Source organism: Podarcis raffonei, chromosome 9 (genome assembly GCF_027172205.1).
Source record: "Podarcis raffonei isolate rPodRaf1 chromosome 9, rPodRaf1.pri, whole genome shotgun sequence".
Classification (NCBI taxonomy): Eukaryota; Metazoa; Chordata; class Lepidosauria; order Squamata; family Lacertidae; genus Podarcis; species Podarcis raffonei.
The window spans coordinates 6,513,914-6,533,291 of NC_070610.1; the positions used below are offsets into that span (position 1 = coordinate 6,513,914).

The 19,378-nt window shown below is 46.5% G+C and overlaps 2 protein-coding genes across 2 annotated transcripts in view; one reads left to right on the top strand and one right to left on the bottom strand.

The window, feature by feature from the left end:
* The first annotated feature begins 318 nt into the window (after nucleotides 1-318).
* On the top strand, nucleotides 319-17,441 carry LOC128421195 (cholesterol side-chain cleavage enzyme, mitochondrial). Its single transcript, XM_053403607.1, has 9 exons — nucleotides 319-697; nucleotides 6,073-6,228; nucleotides 7,669-7,868; nucleotides 10,318-10,521; nucleotides 12,917-13,077; nucleotides 13,945-14,111; nucleotides 14,752-14,830; nucleotides 15,389-15,580; nucleotides 16,686-17,441. The coding sequence occupies exons 1-9, from the start codon at nucleotides 408-410 to the stop codon at nucleotides 16,806-16,808; spliced, it is 1,572 nt and encodes a 523-aa protein (XP_053259582.1). The 5' UTR covers nucleotides 319-407; the 3' UTR covers nucleotides 16,809-17,441.
* A 799-nt stretch (nucleotides 17,442-18,240) lies between these two features.
* Nucleotides 18,241-19,378, bottom strand: part of CCDC33 (coiled-coil domain containing 33) — a 157,133-nt gene continuing 155,995 nt past the window's right edge. Inside the window, exon 23 of the mRNA XM_053403599.1 lies at nucleotides 18,241-18,435. Within this exon, the coding sequence (XP_053259574.1) occupies nucleotides 18,418-18,435 (18 nt within the window). The 3' untranslated portion in view covers nucleotides 18,241-18,417. The remainder of the gene's footprint in view (nucleotides 18,436-19,378) is intronic.

Here is a 19,378-nt window from a genome sequence, read left to right on the forward strand (position 1 = left end):
TTAAAGTTACACGTTATCTTAGCCAAAAGACTTTATAATAATAATAATTATAATAATAATTTATTATTTATACCCCACCCATCTGGCTGGGTTTCCCCAGCCACTCTGGGCGGCTTCCAAAAGAATATTAAAATACAGTACTGTGACACATCAAACATTAAAAGCTTCCCTAAGCAGGGCTGCCTTCAGATGTCTTTATTCCTTGTTCAAATGAATAATATCATAAAGGGGGCGGGCAAATGGGCTGGGATTTCAAGCCAAAAGCCACTGGGCGTTCGGCATCCTTGAGACGGCAGCCCAGCTGCTATAAGAGCCTGACCTTTGGAGAACTTGCATCACTTCCAAAGGATTTCTCCTCTGGCTGCTTTGTTCTCCCGTCCTTTTTTCTTTTATTCCCTACTGCTGCAATGCAAGCCAGGCATGGTTTCTGCCTCCCTGGTTTGGGCATCCCCAGCAGCTTGAGGATCTTATACTGGTCTGAAACTACCCAGCCTCTGGGCCACCGCAGAGTTCACGCAGCTTCTGGAGAGTTGCACCCCTCTCCTCTACGGGAGAAAGTGGGCAGGCCATTTGACCAATTACCTGGCCACTGGAAAAACAACTGGCTCAACCTGTACCACTTCTGGAAGGAAGACGGCATCCACAATGTCCACAACATCATGGTAAAGAACTTCCAGCAATTTGGGCCAATCTACAGGTAAGGGGGTCTCTTTTGGCTGATATGTTCCACCCGCTCTCATTTCTAGCAGCTCCTTGGGCTTTCTGAAAAAATTTGCTCATTGCTTTTTTTCCTAAAAAAATTATGCTTAAGGGGTACTTTCCTTTTCACTCTAAGAAATCACCTTTTTATAGTTCAAATCGGGGGAAATAAATAAATGGACAGGACAGAGAAGGCTTATTCCAAAAGATGGCTTTTATTTTTTTTTAAAAAAAGGGAAACCCAGAGGGGAAAACACAAATTCTCAGACCAGAATTTGTGGTTCTGCGAAAAAAAGAGAAAGAAAGAAATAACTTATTATTAAGGACCACAGAATTTTTTCCTTAAATATCCAGAAAATAAGGGGAATTTAGGTCCTTCCAAAAGCCTTCCTGTATCCAAAAATAAATGGTAAAACAGAGGGGGACGACGACCAGACATTGACAGATACTTTCAACTGGGGTGGGAAGAAGAGAGAGAAAATTAGTGAAATAAGAGGAGGAAGGGGAAGGGGCGCAGGGCGCATCTCCAAGGGGAGGGGGCTTTTTGGCGGGGGCGCCCAAGGCCAGAGGATCAGAGGACGGCGGAGCTCGCACCTGGCCGCTTCCTTCCTGCCTCTCCTCTCCTGCCGCCGCCGCTTCCTCCGCATCCTTCCCAGGTGCATTTAGATTCACAAAACGTTTAGGGGTTCGCGTCCCGCCGCGCTTTCCCCCAGAAAAAAAGGACTGGATTTGCTCATGGGACCACTTAAGACTAGGCTGCTGTTTAAAGCACATCAACCCCGGCCCCCCCGCTCCAATTCCTGGGAACGGTAGTTTGCGATGAGTGCTGGGCGCAGTGCTAGGTGAGGGATAAGTTACAGTTCCCAGGCCACTTTGGTGGGGAAATGTGCTTCCATTGTCCTTTAGATGCTTGGTTCACAAAGCAGGGGGTGGCAGCGGGATCGCTGTCAAATTTTTCCCTTTTCTTGCGAGGAATCCTATTCAGAATAAGGGAATTTCCCTTAAGAAAAGGGAACAGTTGACAGCTATGGGTGGGCGCTGGAGCTGTGAATGAGCTTCAGACTTTGAAAAGTTTGTCATCAATTTTGGTGAGTTCAACTAAATAGTTTTAACTCGATTTTGAACAAATGTGCAATTAAATGCTGCCGTTTTGAATTGTATGGTGTTATTGTCCTCTTCAGTGGGTCACGCAAAAAGCTATTTCTTTCACCCCTGAGCTGTTAGCCTGGAATCTCACTGACCCAAAGGAAAGTCTGGCCCAAACTGGCTGGCCCTTTGACAATGCCATTAAGCAGCCACCCATTTACAGAGGGGAAATGTTTAAATCAGCTTGCACAGTTTGTAGAGTTTGTTTTATTTGATTTTTTTTTCTAGTTTTGATTTTGTATATCAAGAAGCCCTCTTAGAAGACCAAAAAACCATTGCAGCTCCTTGCAATCTGCTTACTATTCCAAATATCTTTAAACATTACCCGTCCTCATTCAGACCTGCTTCTTTGTTCCCCCTTTCTAGGGGAATATGAATATATATATATATATATATATGAATATATATATATATATGAATATATATATATATATGAATATATATATATATATGAATATATATATATGAATATATATATATATATATATGAATATATGAATATATATGAATATATATATATATATATATATGAATATATATATATATGAATATATATATATATATATGAATATATATATATATATGAATATATATATATATATGAATATATATATGAATATATATATATATATATGAATATATGAATATATATGAATATATATATATATATATATATATATGAATATATATGAATATATATATATATATATATATATTCATATATATATATATTCATATATATATATATGAATATATGAATATATATGAATATATATATATATATGAATATATATATATATGAATATATATATATATATATATATATCGCACTGGTCTGACTGGGTTGTTTTGTGTATGTTTTCCTTAAGAGAGAGCACTTGCCTGCACAGCCCCTACTTTGCATAGAGCAAGGGGTCAGCAAACTTTTTCAGCAGGTGGCCGGTCAACTGTCCCTCAGACCTTGTGGGTCGCCGGACTGTATAGTGGTACCTCGGGTTACATACACTTCAGGTTACATACGCTTCAGGTTACAGCTCCGCTAACCCAGAAATAGTACCTCAGGTTAAGAACTTTGCTTCAGGAGAACAGAAATTGTGCAGCTGCGGCGCAGCAGAAGCAGGAGGCCCCATTAGCTAAAGTGGTGCTTCAGGTTAAGAACAGCTTCAGGTTAAGAATGGACCTCCGGAACAAATTAAGTACTTAACCCGAGGTATCACTGTATTTTGAAAATACAGTATTCCTATGCCCCACAAATAACCCAGAGATGCAGTTTAAATAAAAGGACACATTCTACTCATGTAAAAACATGCTGATTCCTGGACCGTCCGCAGGCCGGATTTAGAAGGCGATGGGGCCGCATCCGGCCCCTGCGCCTTAGTTTGCCTACCCATGGCATAGAGGAAGATATGGGTGGTGCTGTGTTCTAAACCACTGAACATCTTAGGTATGTCGATCGGAAGGTCGGTGGTTTGAATCTGCACAGCAGGGTGAGCTCCTGTTGCTCTGTCCCAGCTTCTGCCAACCTAGCAGTTTGAAAAGCACACTAGTGCAAGTCTGTGCACTCTGGTTTCCGTCAGGGTGTCCTGCTGCGCCAGAAGCGGTTTAGTCCTGCTGGCCACATGACCCGGAAAGCTGTCTGTGCACAAACGCCGGCTCCCTTGGCCTGAAAGTGAGATGAGCACTGCAACCCCAGAGTCGCCTTTGACTGGACTTAACCATCCAGGGCTCCTTTACCTGTACCTTTTGACTTTGCACATCAAATCCTTGCTCTTTACTCTCACCCTGTCTTTAGAGATGGTGTGTGTCTTTCAGATAAGTTAATAAAAATATTTTTGGCCTCAGCAGAACAGGGTGTTTCAAAATGATTGTTCCATCAAATACAATTTACTGCCAGCAATTTTGGTGTGGTTTTTGTTTTTTTGTTTTTGCTTAAGAACATAAGAGCCTTCTGGATCAGGACAAGAGGAGCCCATCTTAGTTTCGCTCCCTGTTCTTCCAGTGGCCCATTATGTGAGACCTGAAACCAGGATTTGAGCACAGGAGCCTTTGCCTCCCATGATTTTCAGCCCCTGGTATTCAGAAACATTGTGCCTCCAACTGTAGAGTCAGAACATAGCAATCCCGACTAGTTGCCATCGATAGCCCTTTCCTTCTCCTCGAATGTGTCCAGTCCTCTTTTGCAGCCATCCTAGTTTGTGGCAATCACAACCTCTTGCAGGAGGGAGTTCCATAGGTTAACTGTGCTGCTTCAGGACAATTTCAGCATCAGAGAATGAAATAGCAGGTATCATAATGTTAACAGAAATTCATTTCAAAAGGCTGTGGCCAGAGGATCTGTCTGCCAGCTCAGTCAGTCTGCTATCCACCTGCTAACTGTGAGTAATATCCAAGTACAACCATGCAATATCAATATAAACTCTTTATATAGTCTATACGGAACATTGAACAATATGAGAAACCAAATAAACTGAAATCTTATAAATCTCTTATATCCGTTATCACTGTTCACTACATCTGTTGGTCGTCATAAAACAAAGCTTTAACGGCTTGTTTTCATCAGATAAGAATCTGACCCATTGCTTCTTTCAGAGACTTGCATAGTCTACTAAGACTTTCAGAGACTTATAAGACTTATGTTTATTTGGTTCTGTTTTCAAGAGAATCCATCAAGAGTGCACATTTAGTGATTTTCAGAGATTCATAAGATTTCTGTTTATTAGGTTTCTCATATTGTTCAATGTTCTGTATAGACTATATAAAGAGTTTATATTGATATTGCATTGTTGTACAGTGGTACCTCGGGTTAAGTACTTAATTCATTCCGGAGGTCCGTTCTTAACCTAAAGCACCACTTTAGCAAATGGGGCCTCCTGCTGCCACCGTGCTGCTGGAGCACGATTTTTGTTCTCATCCTGAAGCAAAGTTCTTAACCCGAGGTACTATTTCTGGGTTAGCGGAGTCTGTAACCTGAAGTGTATGTAACCCAATGTACCACTGTACTTGGTCATCTTGTTGCCTTGGATATTACTGAAAATTGTTTGCAACCCAGGGGTTTAATTGTTTGGTTACACCTGCTAACTGTGAACAGGTAACTTCCAAGGCTTCTGCTGTCTCATTGCCTTGTCTCTCACTGGCCTTGAACCTTTTGAACAGAGGATGCATTTGTGTGGGAACCTTGCCCTCTTGACCAGGGGTCAGCAAACTTTTTCAGCAGGGAGCTGGTGCACTGTCCCTCAGCCCTTGTGGTGGGCTGGACTATATTTTTTTGGGGGGGGGGGAAATGATGCAAGAGCACCACGAGCCCTGGTGACTGCTTACCTGTGTCTTGTGAGCAGCAGGGATGGGTGGCAGCGGCGGTGGCGGAGGAGGAATGATGAGCGGTGAGCAAAAGGGCTCTGGAGAGGGGCTGCTTAAAACCGCAGCCGCTCAAGCGCTGCTGCTGCTGGCACCAACAAAGCCCAGCCCCCTTCCTCCTCTAGGCAGGGCAGGGAGAAGCCAGGAGGAGGGAGGGAGGAGACGCCGATGCTGTGTGAGGGAGAGGGAAGGAACATGCGAGCTGGCGAACCACGCGGCGATTCCCGGACCATCCGCGGGCCGGACCCAGAAGGCAATTGGGCCTGATCTGGCCCGTGGGCCTTTGTTTGCTGACCCATGCTCTTGACAGTCTTTTAAACAGAGGACTGTCAAGTGAGACATAGAATTGTAGAGTTGGAAGGGAACTTAAGCGTCATCTAGCGCAACCCCCTGCAGTGCAGGAATTATAGCATCGTCAGCCTGTTTGATGCTGGGTCTTCTGCTGCTACACTTTTGTGTTACTTGCTGAAAAGGCCAGTAAGAGGTGACATGGTGGAAGTTTCTAAAATTATGCCTGGCATGGAGAAAGGCTTTTCTCCTTCTTGCATGACGCTAGTTGGTGAAGGACGCAGCTGCCAAGTGCTGCAAGCCGTGATGGCTGGCTGTGTTCTGCCTCCAAGGCTGAAGGCAGCAGCGCTTCTGAACACCAGCGGCTGGAAAACACAGAAGCAGAGCGTGATGCTCTTGTGCCCAGGTCCTACTTGTGGGTTCCCCACTGGCACAACTGGCTGGCCACTCCAAGAGCAGGATGACGGACTAGGTGGGCCATTGGCCTGAGCCAGCGGTCTCTCCTTACGTTCTTCCTCCAGAAAAGAGAAGGCCTGGGTGGTGAGCAGTTGCAATTCACCTCATTCTTCGTTGCTCTTGCTGCAGGGAGAAGCTGGGCACCTACGAAAGCGTCAACATCATTGATCCTAAGGATGCGGCTTTGCTCTTTAAAGCGGAAGGCGTGTACCCAGAGAGGTTCATGGTACCACCTTGGTTGGCCTATCGCGACTTCCGCAATAAGGCATACGGAGTGCTTCTCAAGTAAGGCCCGTGTGATGTGCTGGGGGCAAGAGGGCATTTTGTGACCAGGGAATCTACAGGGGTGGGGAATAACTGCACAAAAGCATACATAGGGAATCTGCAGGAAATCTTAGGGGAGGACTGTTCATTTTATTTTATTTTTTTTAAATAGATTTTTATTATTTTTCTCCTTAAACAGTATTTTAACAATACAGTAACACACACATTTACTTTCAGCTTTGCCAAGCCTGTGGCTTCCCTCCCTCCCTCCAGCAGGTTTTCCACTTTCAAATCCTATCTCGCACTTTAGCGCTTTAGCCTGTTTGTCCACGCTGTAGGATTTATTTCAGTCCTCCTAGTGTCTTCAGATTTTTGCAATTATTATTCAAATATACAATAAATTTACTCCAGTCCCTTTGAGATTTTTGATCGTCCTGGTCTCGAATCCTGCAGGTCAGTTTGGCCGATTCTGCAAAGTCCATCATCTTCGCCTGCCACTCCTCAATCACTGGTAATTCCTGTAACTTCCATTTTGGGGCCCATTTTAATGGTGACCGCCAGCCACTGGGAAGTATTATGTTTGAGTCCTACTCAGAGTAGATCTATTGATGTTGATGGACATCCAGCTCATTGCTGCCTTCCCTAACCACTGCTTTGAATACTAACTCCTGCCAGCCCCAACCAGCATGTCAAAGGGTTAGGAGTGAGGACCATTCAACCCCGAAACCCAATTATTAATAACTTACAGGGGGGAGTTGAAAATATTCCTGTTTACCCAGGCATTTGGGTGAATCTGACCCCTTTTGACATTCAGATGAGGAGGTCACAGAGGTCCGGAGTCCCTCTCCATGCAGTCGCTGGGCTTCCTATAAATTCTGTTCGCTAACACTTATTGAAAGTCCAGGTAATTACTATTAGTGTAAACTTGGGATCAGTTTATTCGCTGAGATCTCCAGGGATTATTCCCCGGGATCAAGGAGGCACTGTCCCTCTAGATGATGCCTTACCCCACTTGAACTGCCCCTGTTACAGTTGCCAAATAATACCCTCTCTGCTTTCACAAGACCTCCACCTTTCAGCACCTACACTTTGGAACTCCCCGCCAATGGATACCAAGCAAATGCCTTTACTGGACTTTTTTTGGTGCTGGCTAAAAACATTCTTGTCTAGACAAGCCTACCCAGATGCTTAGATAGTTGGTGCAACTTTTAACCTGTTTTTAGTCTATTTTTATTTTAACATCTTGAAAGTCTTACACTTTTATTAATTCTCCTTATTATGAATTTTATTGCTTTATCTTCTTATTAAAAGAAACCTGTTTTGAGGGTTTTCTTTTTACAGTGATAAATGTCATGAAATAAATAAGTAATATGAAATGATGTAAGACCCTGCATACGTTTCTTCTGCATTTCCCTGGGATCTCTCCTCGCTGATCCTTCTGTTTCTCTTTCACCCGCTTAGGAGTGGCGAGAGTTGGCGCCATGACCGCGTGGTCATCAACAGGGAGGTCCTGTCCCTCAAGATGACTGATCACTTTGTGCCTCTCCTGAACGAGGTGGGGGAAGACTTTGTCCGGAGAGTACACACACAGATTCAAAGAAGTGGGCAGGGGAAATGGACGGCTGACCTCAGCAACGAGCTGTTCCGGTTTGCTCTGGAGTGTGAGTGGGCAAGGGGTCTCGACGGGAGGGAATATATTGCCGAAGGTTTGCTAGATGACCCTCAGGGTCTCTTCCAACTCTGTTGTTCTATGATTCCAGGAATAAGCGGTGGCTTGAGAGAGGATACAGATTACTCCACTGTCAGACAGTTGCTGGAAGCCACAGGAGGGGAGTGTGTTGGTTTTCCACTGCTTATGGGTTTCTCCTTGAGTCATCTGGTCGGCCCCTGTGAGAACAGGATGCTGGACTAGGTCCATTGGCCTGATACAGCAGACTTTTCTTATGTTCTTCTTCTTTTCTTTTTCTGTTCCCTATAAATCATCATCATCATCTTCTTCTTCTTCTCATTTTACATCCACACACAATCTTAGGTACATGTACAGCCTTAAATAATTATACCATTAAATATTGATTCAAACTTGCATTTGTACATGCTCTTTTCTTATAATTTCTAACTAAACAAAAATAAACCAAAGTAAAAAATCCAATAAACTAAATTATATGAAAACAGGCTTCCTGTCGTTTCCCAATGTAAGTTGGGGACGTGGGTGGCGCTGTGGGTTAAACCACAGAGCCTAGGACTTGCCGATCAGAAGGTCGGTGGTTCAAATCCCCGCGATGGGGTGAGCTCCTGTTGTTCGGTCCCTGCTCCTGCCAACCTAGCAGTTCAAAAGCACGTAAAAGTACAAGTAGATAAATAGGTACCGCTCCAGCGGGAAGGTAAACGGCGTTTCCGTGCACTGCTCTGGTTCAACAGAAGCAGCTTAGTCATGCTGGCCACATGACCCGGAAGCTGTACGCCGGCTCCCTCGGCCAATAAAGTGAGATGAGCGCCACAACCCCAGAGTCGGCCACGACTGGACCTAATGGTCAGGGGTCCCTTTACCCTTTACCTTTATAAATCTCCTCCTCCTCCTCCTCCTCCTCCTTCTTCTTCTTTTACATCCACACACAATCTTAGGTACATGTACAGCCTTAAATAATTATACCATTAAATATTGATTCAAACTTGTATTTGCACATGCTCTTTTCTTATAATTTCTAACTAAACAAAAATAAACCAAAGTAAAAAATCCAATAAAGTAAATTATATGAAAACAGACTTCCCGATGTAAGTTACATTTACGACATTGAATGTACTTATACTTCTTACCTCACTCTTACTATAGTTTCTAGTACTTTCTTAACAACATATCGTACTGTTTTTCCTTGCTTAGTAGTATTTAATTTACACAAGGGTCATTCAAACCCTGCCATAGATGTTATGTCGTTGTTATATTTTTGTAGGTATTTCTTGAACATATCCCATTTTTGTGTGAATGATTGTTTTGTATTTCCCCTTAATATATCTGTCAATTGAGCCAATTCTGCATAGTCTAATAACGTATTTTGCCATTCCCTTACTGTTGGTACTTTCCCCCCTTTCCAGTTCGATGCAATTAATAACCGGGCAGCAGCTGTTGCATATAAAAAGACTTCTCTTATATTTTTGGGGATATCACTGCCTAAAATTCCAAGTAGAAATGCTTCTGGCTTCTTTGCAAATGATAATTTAAAGATCTGTTTCATCTCATCATAGATGAGGTTCCAGAACTCTTTAATTTTTCAGCATGTCCACCACATATGGTACATATCTCCACACCGCCAACATTTGTCTGAAATATTTTTATACATCTTGGAGAGTTTTGATAGCGTAAGGTACCACCTGAACTACATTTTTACCATATTTTCTTTAATTGTGTAACATGCCCTAAAATTCATGTTTTCCAAAGAGTTTCCCATTCACACCTTGACATGGTGTTGGCTGAGGTAAAAGACAAGGTAAAAGACCAGATGGCGCCCTCCCACAAGGCACATGCAGAAGCCTTCCATAGGCTTCCACTACAGGGCAAGCCACATGCCACTCAGCTCTGGCCTCTTCTGCTACCTCAGCACCTACTGCCTCACTGTAGGACTGGCCCTGAGTTAAACTGTGGAACTCCCTCCCGCAGTAGGCAGCGATGGCTACAACATGTGATGGCTTTAAAAGAGGATTAGAGAAATCCATGGAGGAGGAGAGGGTTGTCAGTGGCTATGAGCCACCATGACTCCTCTCTACCTCCACATTTGAAGGCAGCATTGCTTCCAAATACTGGTTGCTAGAAAGAGCAGGAGGGAAGAGCTGCTGTTATGCTCGGACCCAGCCCTGTGGGGTCCCCACAGGCAACTGTTCAGCCACTGTGAGAAGAGGATGCTGGGCCAAGGCTTTTCTTATGTTCTTGAGATCTTAAAGTCCATTGTGCAACCACACCCAGCCACAGGAAATTGTAGAATTGGAAGGGACCCAAAGAGTCCTTCGTGGGATGTGCAGCCAAAGTGCTACCCTTTTGACTCCCACCCCCAACTGGACAGAGTATGGGGCGTTTCTGTACAGCAGGGATTCATTTTCTCCTTCTGCCCTTTCGCCCAGCGGTGTGCAATGTCCTGTACGGTACCCGCCTGGGACTCCTGCAGGATGTCATTGACCCAGAGAGCCAGCAGTTCATCGATGCCGTAACCCTGATGTTCAACACTACCTCGCCGATGCTGTATCTCCCGCCGAGCCTTCTGCGCAGGATCAACTCCAAGATCTGGCTGGACCATGTGAAGGCCTGGGACATCATCTTCAAGCATGGTGAGCATGTGTTTACACATGGCTGAGGGCCTTCTAGGTTACCTTCTAGGCAACCCAGAATCTGGCAACCTGGGAGGTTACCTTCTAGGCAACCTCCTAGGGGTCACATGCCAGCCATGGATGGGGCAGAGTGGGAAATGCAAGTTTTACCTTTGCACACTAGGCTAGTCCTTAAACATGCTCAGATTTCTCTCTCTCCTTCATTCAGGTCAGCAAGAAACACGTTGCTTTAGTTGCTTTCCTGCAGTGTAGCAGGTTGGACTAGAAGACCTCTGGGATCCCTTGCAACACTAGTTCTAAGATTCTGTGATTACCAGAGTTCAAGAACACATCCACTCTGAGGGAAATATCTACAACTAGAAAAGAGTTCTCTGATTTATTTTATCTGACTCTGATTTATTTTACAAAACAAAGCTGGTAAAACAAATGAAGTGTCACGAGATCAAGGTCTTTCAGGAAACAGATAACTTGTTAATAATTATACTAAATCTAGTGACTGTATTCTGAACAAGGTAGTAAATGCACAGCTTCTTTTAAACTTCAGTGGCTTATTTCAGTCATTGCTCTTCCATTAGGTGTTACAGGTTCCTAGACTAGATGGTTGATGCTCTGCTTATTATTTCCAGACTCCTTTCTCTAGCAATAGGCGTTTTCCTCAGGGTGGATGTTACACACACAGACCAGAGCTAACCTTCCTTAACTTTCCCTCCGGCTCCCTCTTAAACCATCTCCCTCTCCCTCAAAATGGCTCCTTTTATTCTCCCTCCCAAAGTGATGGCTCTGCCCCCCCTTGACTGGCTGTTTTGACAGCCAATCAGAGAGAGGGTCTAGCCCTTGGGTGGAATTCCAAGGCATGGCATCACCAGACCCTAGTCTGGCTTGGCTGCCCGTCACATCGGGCCAGAGATGTTCATTTCCCATTGATTGTAAAAATGAGAGGAGGAGTGGAAAACTGCCGGCCCTCCAGTTTCTACTAGAGGCAGTGGCAGTGGCCAGGGATGATGGGAGGAGTTGCTTAGGGACATCTGGAGGGCCACAGGTCCCCCAAACCTGAAAGAGCAACATGGCAAAGAGTAGCTCCAAGCTCCACCTGGGGGTGGAAGGGTGGGAAAGAAGGCCTTTGAGGTGCGTCAATGAATCACAGGAATGGTGTCTGAGCAGTTGAAGGAGGAGGGGAGGGGGCAGAGCAAGGGAGACTCAGAGCCCCAGCTTGCCTTCAGCATCAAGGCTACATCTAGGAACGTGTAAACATCAAAAGCTGACATACGGTCATTTATCCGTTTCGCCCTGTGCTATCCATGCAGCATTCTCCAAGGTCACACAGTGAGGTCTTTATTTATTTGGAAATGCTTTTCGTTAACTGTAAAAGAACAGTAAGAACAGAAAAAGAGCCTCCTGGATCAGGCCAATGGCCCAGCTGCTGTGATGTAGCGCCCTGTTCTCACAATGGCCTGTGAAATGCTAATGCTAATCATAATAACAATAATAATTTATTATTAAATATACCCCACCCATCTGGCTGGGTTTCCCCAGCCCCTCTGGGTGGCTTCCAACAAAGTATTAAAATACAGTAGTCTATTAAACATTAAAAGCTTCCCTAAACAAGGCTGCCTTCAGATGTCTTCTAAAAGTTTGGTAATTGTTCTTCTCTTTGATATCTGATGGGAGGGCGTTCCACAGGGCGGGTTCCGCTACCGAGAAGGCCCTCTGCCTGGTTCCCTGTAACTTGGCTTCTTGCAGTGAGGGAACTGCCAGAAGGCCCTCGGCGCTGGACCTCAGTGTCCGGGCAGAACAATGGGAGTGGAGACGCTCCTTCAGGTACACTGGGCCGAGGCCGTTTAGGGCTTGAAAGGTCAGCACCAACACTTTGAATTGTGCTCGGAAATGTACTGGGAGCCAGTGTAGGTCTTTTAAGACCGGTGTTATGTGGTCTCGGCGGCCGCTCCCAGTCACCAGTCTAGCTGCCGCATTCTGGATTAGTTGTGGTTTCTGGGTCACCTTCAAAGGTAGCCCCACATAGAGCGCATTGCAGTAGCGAGAGATAACTAGAGCATGCATCACTCTGGTGAGACAGTCTTAGAATCTCATTTCTTGTAACTTGCATCCATTCGCTTGGGTCTTCCCATCTGGAGAAGCAGAAAATAAGCTTGCTCCATCTTCCATGTGACAACTCTCCAGGTATCTGAAGATGACTCTCCTACCTCCTCTCAGTCTCCTCTTTTCCAGGCTAAACATCCCCAGCTCCTACAACTGTTCCTCCTAAGTCTTGGTTTCCAGACCCTTGGACATCTTGGTTGCCCTCCTCTGCACACTTTCCAGCTTGTTAACATCCTTCTTAAACTGTGGTGCCCAGAACTGGACACAGCGCCCACTTTCTTCCTCTCTGTCTCGCCAGCTGACAAGTGTATCCAGAACATCTACCGAGACCTCCGCCTGAAACGGAGAAGTGACCAAGAGTACACGGGCATTTTGTCCAGCCTCTTGCTGCAGAACAAGCTGCCTCTCGAAGATACGAAAGCCAGCGTCACAGAGATGATGGCAGGAGGTGTAGACACGGTAAGAGATGCTGGCAGGGCTGTTGACAATAAGTGTGATTTGTAGAGATCTGGCTTTAGAGGAGTCCTAAACTGAATTTCTCAGCAATGCCTGCCTCTAAACCAAACTGTTACAGGAGACACATAGCATCTGTTTCACGTTTGTAAGAACTCAGTTTTTTAGTGCGACACTCTGGAACTCCCTGCCTATTGAAATCAGGCAGGCACCTTCGCTGTTTCTATTCAGCGACTGCTGGAAACATTCTTGTTAAGACAAGTCCACCAGATGTTTAGAACAGGGGCAGGCAACCTAAGGCCCATGGGCCAGATGCGGCCCAATCGCCTTCTCAATCCGGCCTGCAGACAGTCCAGGAATCAGCGTGTTTTTACATGAGTAGAATGTGTCCTTTTACTTAAAATGCATCTCTGGGTTATTTGTGGGGCCTGACTGGTGTTTTTACATGAGTAGAATGTGTGCTTTTGTTTAAAATGCATCTCTGGGTTATTTGTGGGGCATAGGAATTCATTCATTCCCCCCCAAAAAAATATAGTCCGGCCCCCCACAAGGTCTGAGGGACAGTGGACCGGCCCACGGCTGAAAAAGGTTGCTGACCCCTGGTTTAGAAAGTCGATGTGAACGTTAATCTGTTTTTAGTCTATTGCTAATGTTTTTGACTGTTTAAAATAATTGTTTTTACTGATAATTTTATGCTTTATTGCTGGAAACTGCTTTGAGAGGTTTATCTTACAACCAAGCAGTGTATAAATTTTATGAAACAAGCTAATACGTTTGAAGAAGGCATTGATCAAGTGTGTACAAATATTTGGGACAGAAGCCAGCCCAGTAGCTCCTTCCTTCTCTCCCCATTGATTCCTGGTGTGCTTCCAGACTTCAATGACCCTCCAGTGGGCAATGTATGAATTGGCCCGGGCTCCTGGCCTGCAGGAGCAGCTGCGGTCGGAGATCCTTGCTGCCAGGTCATCTTCCCAAGGGGATGTCCTCAAGATGTTGAAATCTGTGCCGCTGCTCAAAGCTGCTATCAAGGAGACACTGAGGTAGGGAAGCAGGTGATGGGGCGGTCCCTGTCTAGGGTGGAAGGATTGCCACATAGGGGGGGGGCAAGCACCCAGGCTCCAAAGACCGCCTGCAGTCTAAATTTGGGCAGGTGGCAAGGAGGGGGGAGAGAGGGTGGTAGTAGGAAGTCAGAAAGAACAAATTGGGTTGGCAGAAATGGGTCCCTTCCAGTTTGCAATTCTACCTCTGGGGTTTTAAGGGACGAGGGTGGCGCTGTGGGTTAAACCACAGAGCCTAGGACTTGCCGATCAGAAGGTCGACGGTTTGATTCCCATCGACGGGGTGAGCTCCCGTTGCTCGGTCCGTGCTCCTGCCAACCTAGCAGTTCGAAAGCACGTCAAAGTGCAAGTAGATAAATAGGTACCGCTCCAGCGGGAAGGTAAACGGCGTTTCCATGCGCTGCTCTGGTTCGCCAGAAGCGGCTTAGTCATGCTGGCCACATGACTCAGAAGCTGTACGCCAGCTCCCTTGGCCAATAAAGCGAGATGAGCACCGCAACCCCAGAGTCGGTCACGACTGGACCTAATGGTCAGGGGTCCCTTTACCTTACCTCTGGGGTTAAGGTCTCCAGAGTGGATTAGGGCTGAGTGGATGAATGTCTCCCCCCGGTCTTTCCTGAAGGCTCCACCCGGTCGCAGTGACGATACAGAGATACGTGGCGCAAGACATCATTCTTCAGAATTACTGTATTCCTGCCAAGGTGAGTAACCAGGATGGAAAGGCACCATTCTTTGATCTACCCTTACCGTTGTGATGCTGTGTGTTGATAATGATGCCATGATCCAATTCAGTGACCAGCAAAGATTTTCTTTGTTTTCCTGGGCCTTAGGGCGGCATCATTGATATGATTGTACCATTAAACCCATTTTAAATATCTTAGTGTGACTTGATGGCTGCATTTTCATTATTATTACTACTTGGTTGTGACTCGCTTAGGGACTTTAGTGGCAAGCAGAACATATATTTAATAAAGCGAGCCTAGCCTAGCCTAATCTATCCACCAGAGGGGAATTGGGAGGAGGGTCACATCAATGGGGAACCTTGGCGTCTCAAATTTCAGTGGCATCCTGTGCAACTGTAAAATCTGGTGCTCATATCTGGGACGTCATAGTTGTGGTGCCTGCTGCGGTGTCCCAAAAGCTCCATGCCTGGTGTTACTGAGCCAGTTGCGCTCTCCTAGACCTGCCATTGGGCCACATACATGAAAAATCTGAAAACCTAGGTATATGTTCACTAACCCTTTTCCTCCTCTGCACAGACATTGGTCCAGGTGGGACTTTATGCGATGGGCCGGGATCCCAGGTTTTTCACCAAGCCCGAGCAGTTCAACCCGCACAGGTGGCTGCAGGCGGACTCCACGTACTTCCGGGGGCTGAGCTTTGGCTTTGGTCCACGCCAGTGCCTTGGGCGCCGGCTTGCTGAGCTAGAGATGCAGCTCTTCTTGATCCATGTGAGTCTGGCGCTGCCTCCCCTGTGACATGAATAACCAGGTGCAGCAGTATAGGAGGGGGGGTGCCTGGTTTGGCAGCAAGACACATGAGAAGGATCTAGGGGTCTTAGGAGACTGCATTCTCAACATGCAGGGAGGTTAGGCTGGTCTCAACCAGAGCCAGGGCTTTTTCAGCTGTGGCCCCGATCTGGTGGAATGCTCTGTCACAATAGGGTAGGGCCCTGCGGGACTTGACATCTTTCCTCAGGGCCTGCAACTCAGAGCTGTTCCACCAGGCCTTTGGCCAAGGCACAGCCTGACCCCCTCCTTTGGTAATCCTCACAGAACTCTAGCCCAATGGTTGCCATCAATTTGATTCTGAATTGATTTTAGAATGAATTGATTTTAGAATGCTGTGTTACTTTTACTTTTATTATCGTTAGCCACTCTGAGCCCGACTTCGGCTGGGGAGGGCGGGATATAAATAATAATAATAATAATAATAATAATAATAATAATAATAATAATAATTAGAGTCAACCGTGTGATGCAGCTGCAAAAATAGCTAATGCAATTCTAGGCTGCATCCACAGAAGACTTTTGTCCAGATCAAGGGAAGTCATGGTACTGCTCTGCTTTGCTTTGGTCAGACACCAACTGGAGTCCAATGTCCAGTTCTGTGTACCAAAGCAATGGAAAAAGGAGCCATTGAAAAAGGCTCATGACACCCAATTCTTTTTTTTTATTAGCTTAAATTTGTATCCCACCTTTCCACTGAAAGGTGTGGCAGGTGGCATCCTGAAAGGTGTGGCAGGTGGCATACAAAACAACAAGAGCATATTGCTGTATCCAGAAGTTGTTCAGAAGTTGAAACCAATCATGTACAGCCCTACACAAATTGCATGGACTCGGGTCTACTGTCAGTAATACGGAGACACAATCTGTATTTTCCTTTTCAGTGATAGAAAAAGGAGCTATATATATACAGTATTAGTCTCTGAGATTTAAAACTTGCTGCCCTGGGTATGGACATCCAAAACTGAGTCTCCTGGCTATGCCCTCACAAGCCTACTTGTTCTCTTGGATCACACCCTGGTACTAAATGCTTTTCCTCCCATCTCTCTAGATGTTGGGGAGCTTCAAGATTGAGACCAGGAGGGGAGTGGACATCAACACCACTTTCAAACTCATCTTGGTTCCAGACAAGCCCATCCACTTGACCCTAGGGCCTCTGGACTCCCAGCTGTGAAAGGAGAAGGAGTTTCCATTAGCCTCTGGGGCAAGGCAAGACACACGGAGCCTCCTTGAAGGGGAATGGGGAGCTGCTTGACCGGTCCATTCATATCTGTGCATAAAGATCCCTGGGTGTCCAGTGGCCGCTTTTCCTAAATGCAAAAAAGGGAGACACTAGCATTGAGATAAATAATTTGGGGTGGGACTCCTTAACTCCCATGCAGTACAATTTAGACCAGGGCTGGTGGCTTCACCCACCACTGGAACATGGCCCCAGAGCTGAGAAAGGTTCTCCACCCCGATTTAGACGCTGGAGGGAAAAAGCATGCTTGCTGCACAGGTCTTCCCATAGTCTTAGGGCCAAGCCAGATGCAGGTCTAGAAGGCTTAAGAATGTTAGACCAACTCTGCTAGATCAGGCAGCTTAGTGGTTCAGCACCCAGCTTCTTGCAGTGCTGTGGGGAGGCTCCACAAACAGGCCTTAAAGGCATCAGGTCTCCTAAGCTGCTGCCCCCTCGTCCAGCAACAATGGGGCACGACTGCCTCTGAAGATGGGTCTTCTACTGAGCCAGCAGCTGTTGAACGACTTCCACTCCAATAAATTTATGAATTCTCTAATAAAGGCACTGGTGGCAAATGTCACAAATCAACTGCATGTTGCGTGGAGAAATTTGTTCTTTCCCTGTCTTTAATCCTCCGCCAATCAATTTCAGTGGGTGAAATGTTCACTTCCAAGGGACATCTGGTTTGGAATTCAGTCTTGACTGCCTTGGAACTCAGCCCAAACTAGCTCCAAATTTGTCCGGGAAACAGAATAAGCCAAGCCAAGGCAAACTGATCTGAGTTTGGGGAAACTCACTTGTTGCCATTAAGAGCGCCCATTATTCAGGCAGGCATTGTCTGGGGATGTAGAAGCCAGATTTTGTTCTGTTAGCCACCATCCTTTTTTATATGATGAATGGGATAGTGCCCCCAACCGCAGCGTCCTTCAACAACCCCCCCTCCCTTCTTGCAGGGAACAAAGAATGTGGCAGAACTCACAGGGGACGGAGATGAGAGGGCAGGTTGAGGAAGCCCCCACCCCCAGGATCCTCTCTGGCAGATCCACCCACTCTTGCCAGAGCCAATCCCACCCGCCCCCGGTCATTGGTCAATCCTCCCTCTGCATCACCCTGACTCAGCCCGTTTATGAAACCTACAGGGAGGGAGACTGGGTAGCTCTTGCGCACGGCAAATGGTCCCAGCAGGAGCAAAGGGTTGGCTTCCACCAGAGCATCTTTGCAGTGCACCAACCTCCTCTCTCCCTCCTAGTAAGCAAGCACTGCACCTCCGCCCCACCCTCTGCCCTCCCTCCACCTGCATTTCAAGTAATTTTCTTCTTCCCAAGCAAATCTTCATCATCTGGTGGGAGTCCATTGATCTTGAAAGTATCTATTTGGGGGGAATGCATGCCAAAACTTTAATAAAAGTTTATTAGGGAATGCCACGCTCCATTCAGTCTCTTGAGGAAGGGGTATGAAACTTGAGGGGTATATTTACAACAGATGATCTGCCGTGCCATCGAGCGTAGATCGCCATAGGTTGCACAAAGGACGAAGGCTCCCAATGCGTCTTGAGCTGAATTTCCTAATTTGGATGAGTCTTCTGAGAAGAGGGAAAGAGCAGGTGTCAGGAAGGTGTCTAGAATCTCCATGACCCTGTTGCCAGATCTCCTACCCACTCTGTCTAGCATTCTGAGGGCCTGCACAATGTGGTTGCCGCAAGGGGTGCACCCCTGTAACACGGTGCAAAAACTCTGCAAAATTTCACTCAACGTTTCGGGGGGGGGGAGGCAATGATGTAGAGGTTTCCTTGCACATCCCCCCTCTGGGCAGAATGACCCCCCAATCTGCCAGAGAGCCTATTTAGAAAGATCAGGCATCAGGTGTGTTGGTACAGAAAGTCACAAATTGCTGCAGATAAGGTTGAATGACCCAAGGGGACCTGTGGCTGTTGGGGGTGGGTGGGTAGGAAGGAAGGGGAGGCTGGCATTGTGGGTGGGTGGGGGGGAGGAGCTTGTGAAAAGGCTGAGGTCTACCCTGACTACTAGCTGAGTCTTCGGGGAGAAGGTGGGAGCAGGGCCGTCTTAAGCATATCTGGTGCCGTGGTGCAAAGATCCCTCTGGTGCCCCACTCTCCATTTCCCAGTTGTCGACCTTTCCCCAAGCCTCTGCAGGGATTGCTCTCTTCCCGCAGGGGTTTGGGAGGCAAGGTGTATGCCCGCCAACCATATGGTTGACGGGGCGCAGCTGGCAGGTGTGTAGGAGGGAAAGGGGAGGCTGCCGGCAAAGCCGCGCAGCTGCCCCACTCACTGGGGCGCCCCTGAGAGGCTGGCGCCCTGGCGCAACGCGCCAGTAAAACCAGTGGGAAAGACGGCTCTGGGTAGGAGCTCACCACCTGACTCATCCCTGCAGAGAAGTCTCTCGCAAAGGAGCATCCCTCAGCACTGATAGGTTAGGTGGGATTAGGCCATGCTGATCCTTTTGGGCCAGGCATGTGGAATGGGTTCTCAGACTGCTCTCTGTAACACCTGTCCCTAATTAACGAAA

What these genes read in the sequence shown, in the direction of transcription:
- LOC128421195 (XM_053403607.1), top strand. Translation starts at nt 408, where the DNA reads ATGCAAGCCAGGCATGGTTTCTGCCTCCCTGGTTTGGGCATCCCCAGC. An exon ending in GCATACGGAGTGCTTCTCAA is followed by an intron (nt 6,229 to 7,668) that starts GTAAGGCCCGTG and finishes TCACCCGCTTAG; the next exon opens with GAGTGGCGAGAGTTGGCGCC. An exon ending in TGGCAGGAGGTGTAGACACG is followed by an intron (nt 13,078 to 13,944) that starts GTAAGAGATGCT and finishes GTGTGCTTCCAG; the next exon opens with ACTTCAATGACCCTCCAGTG.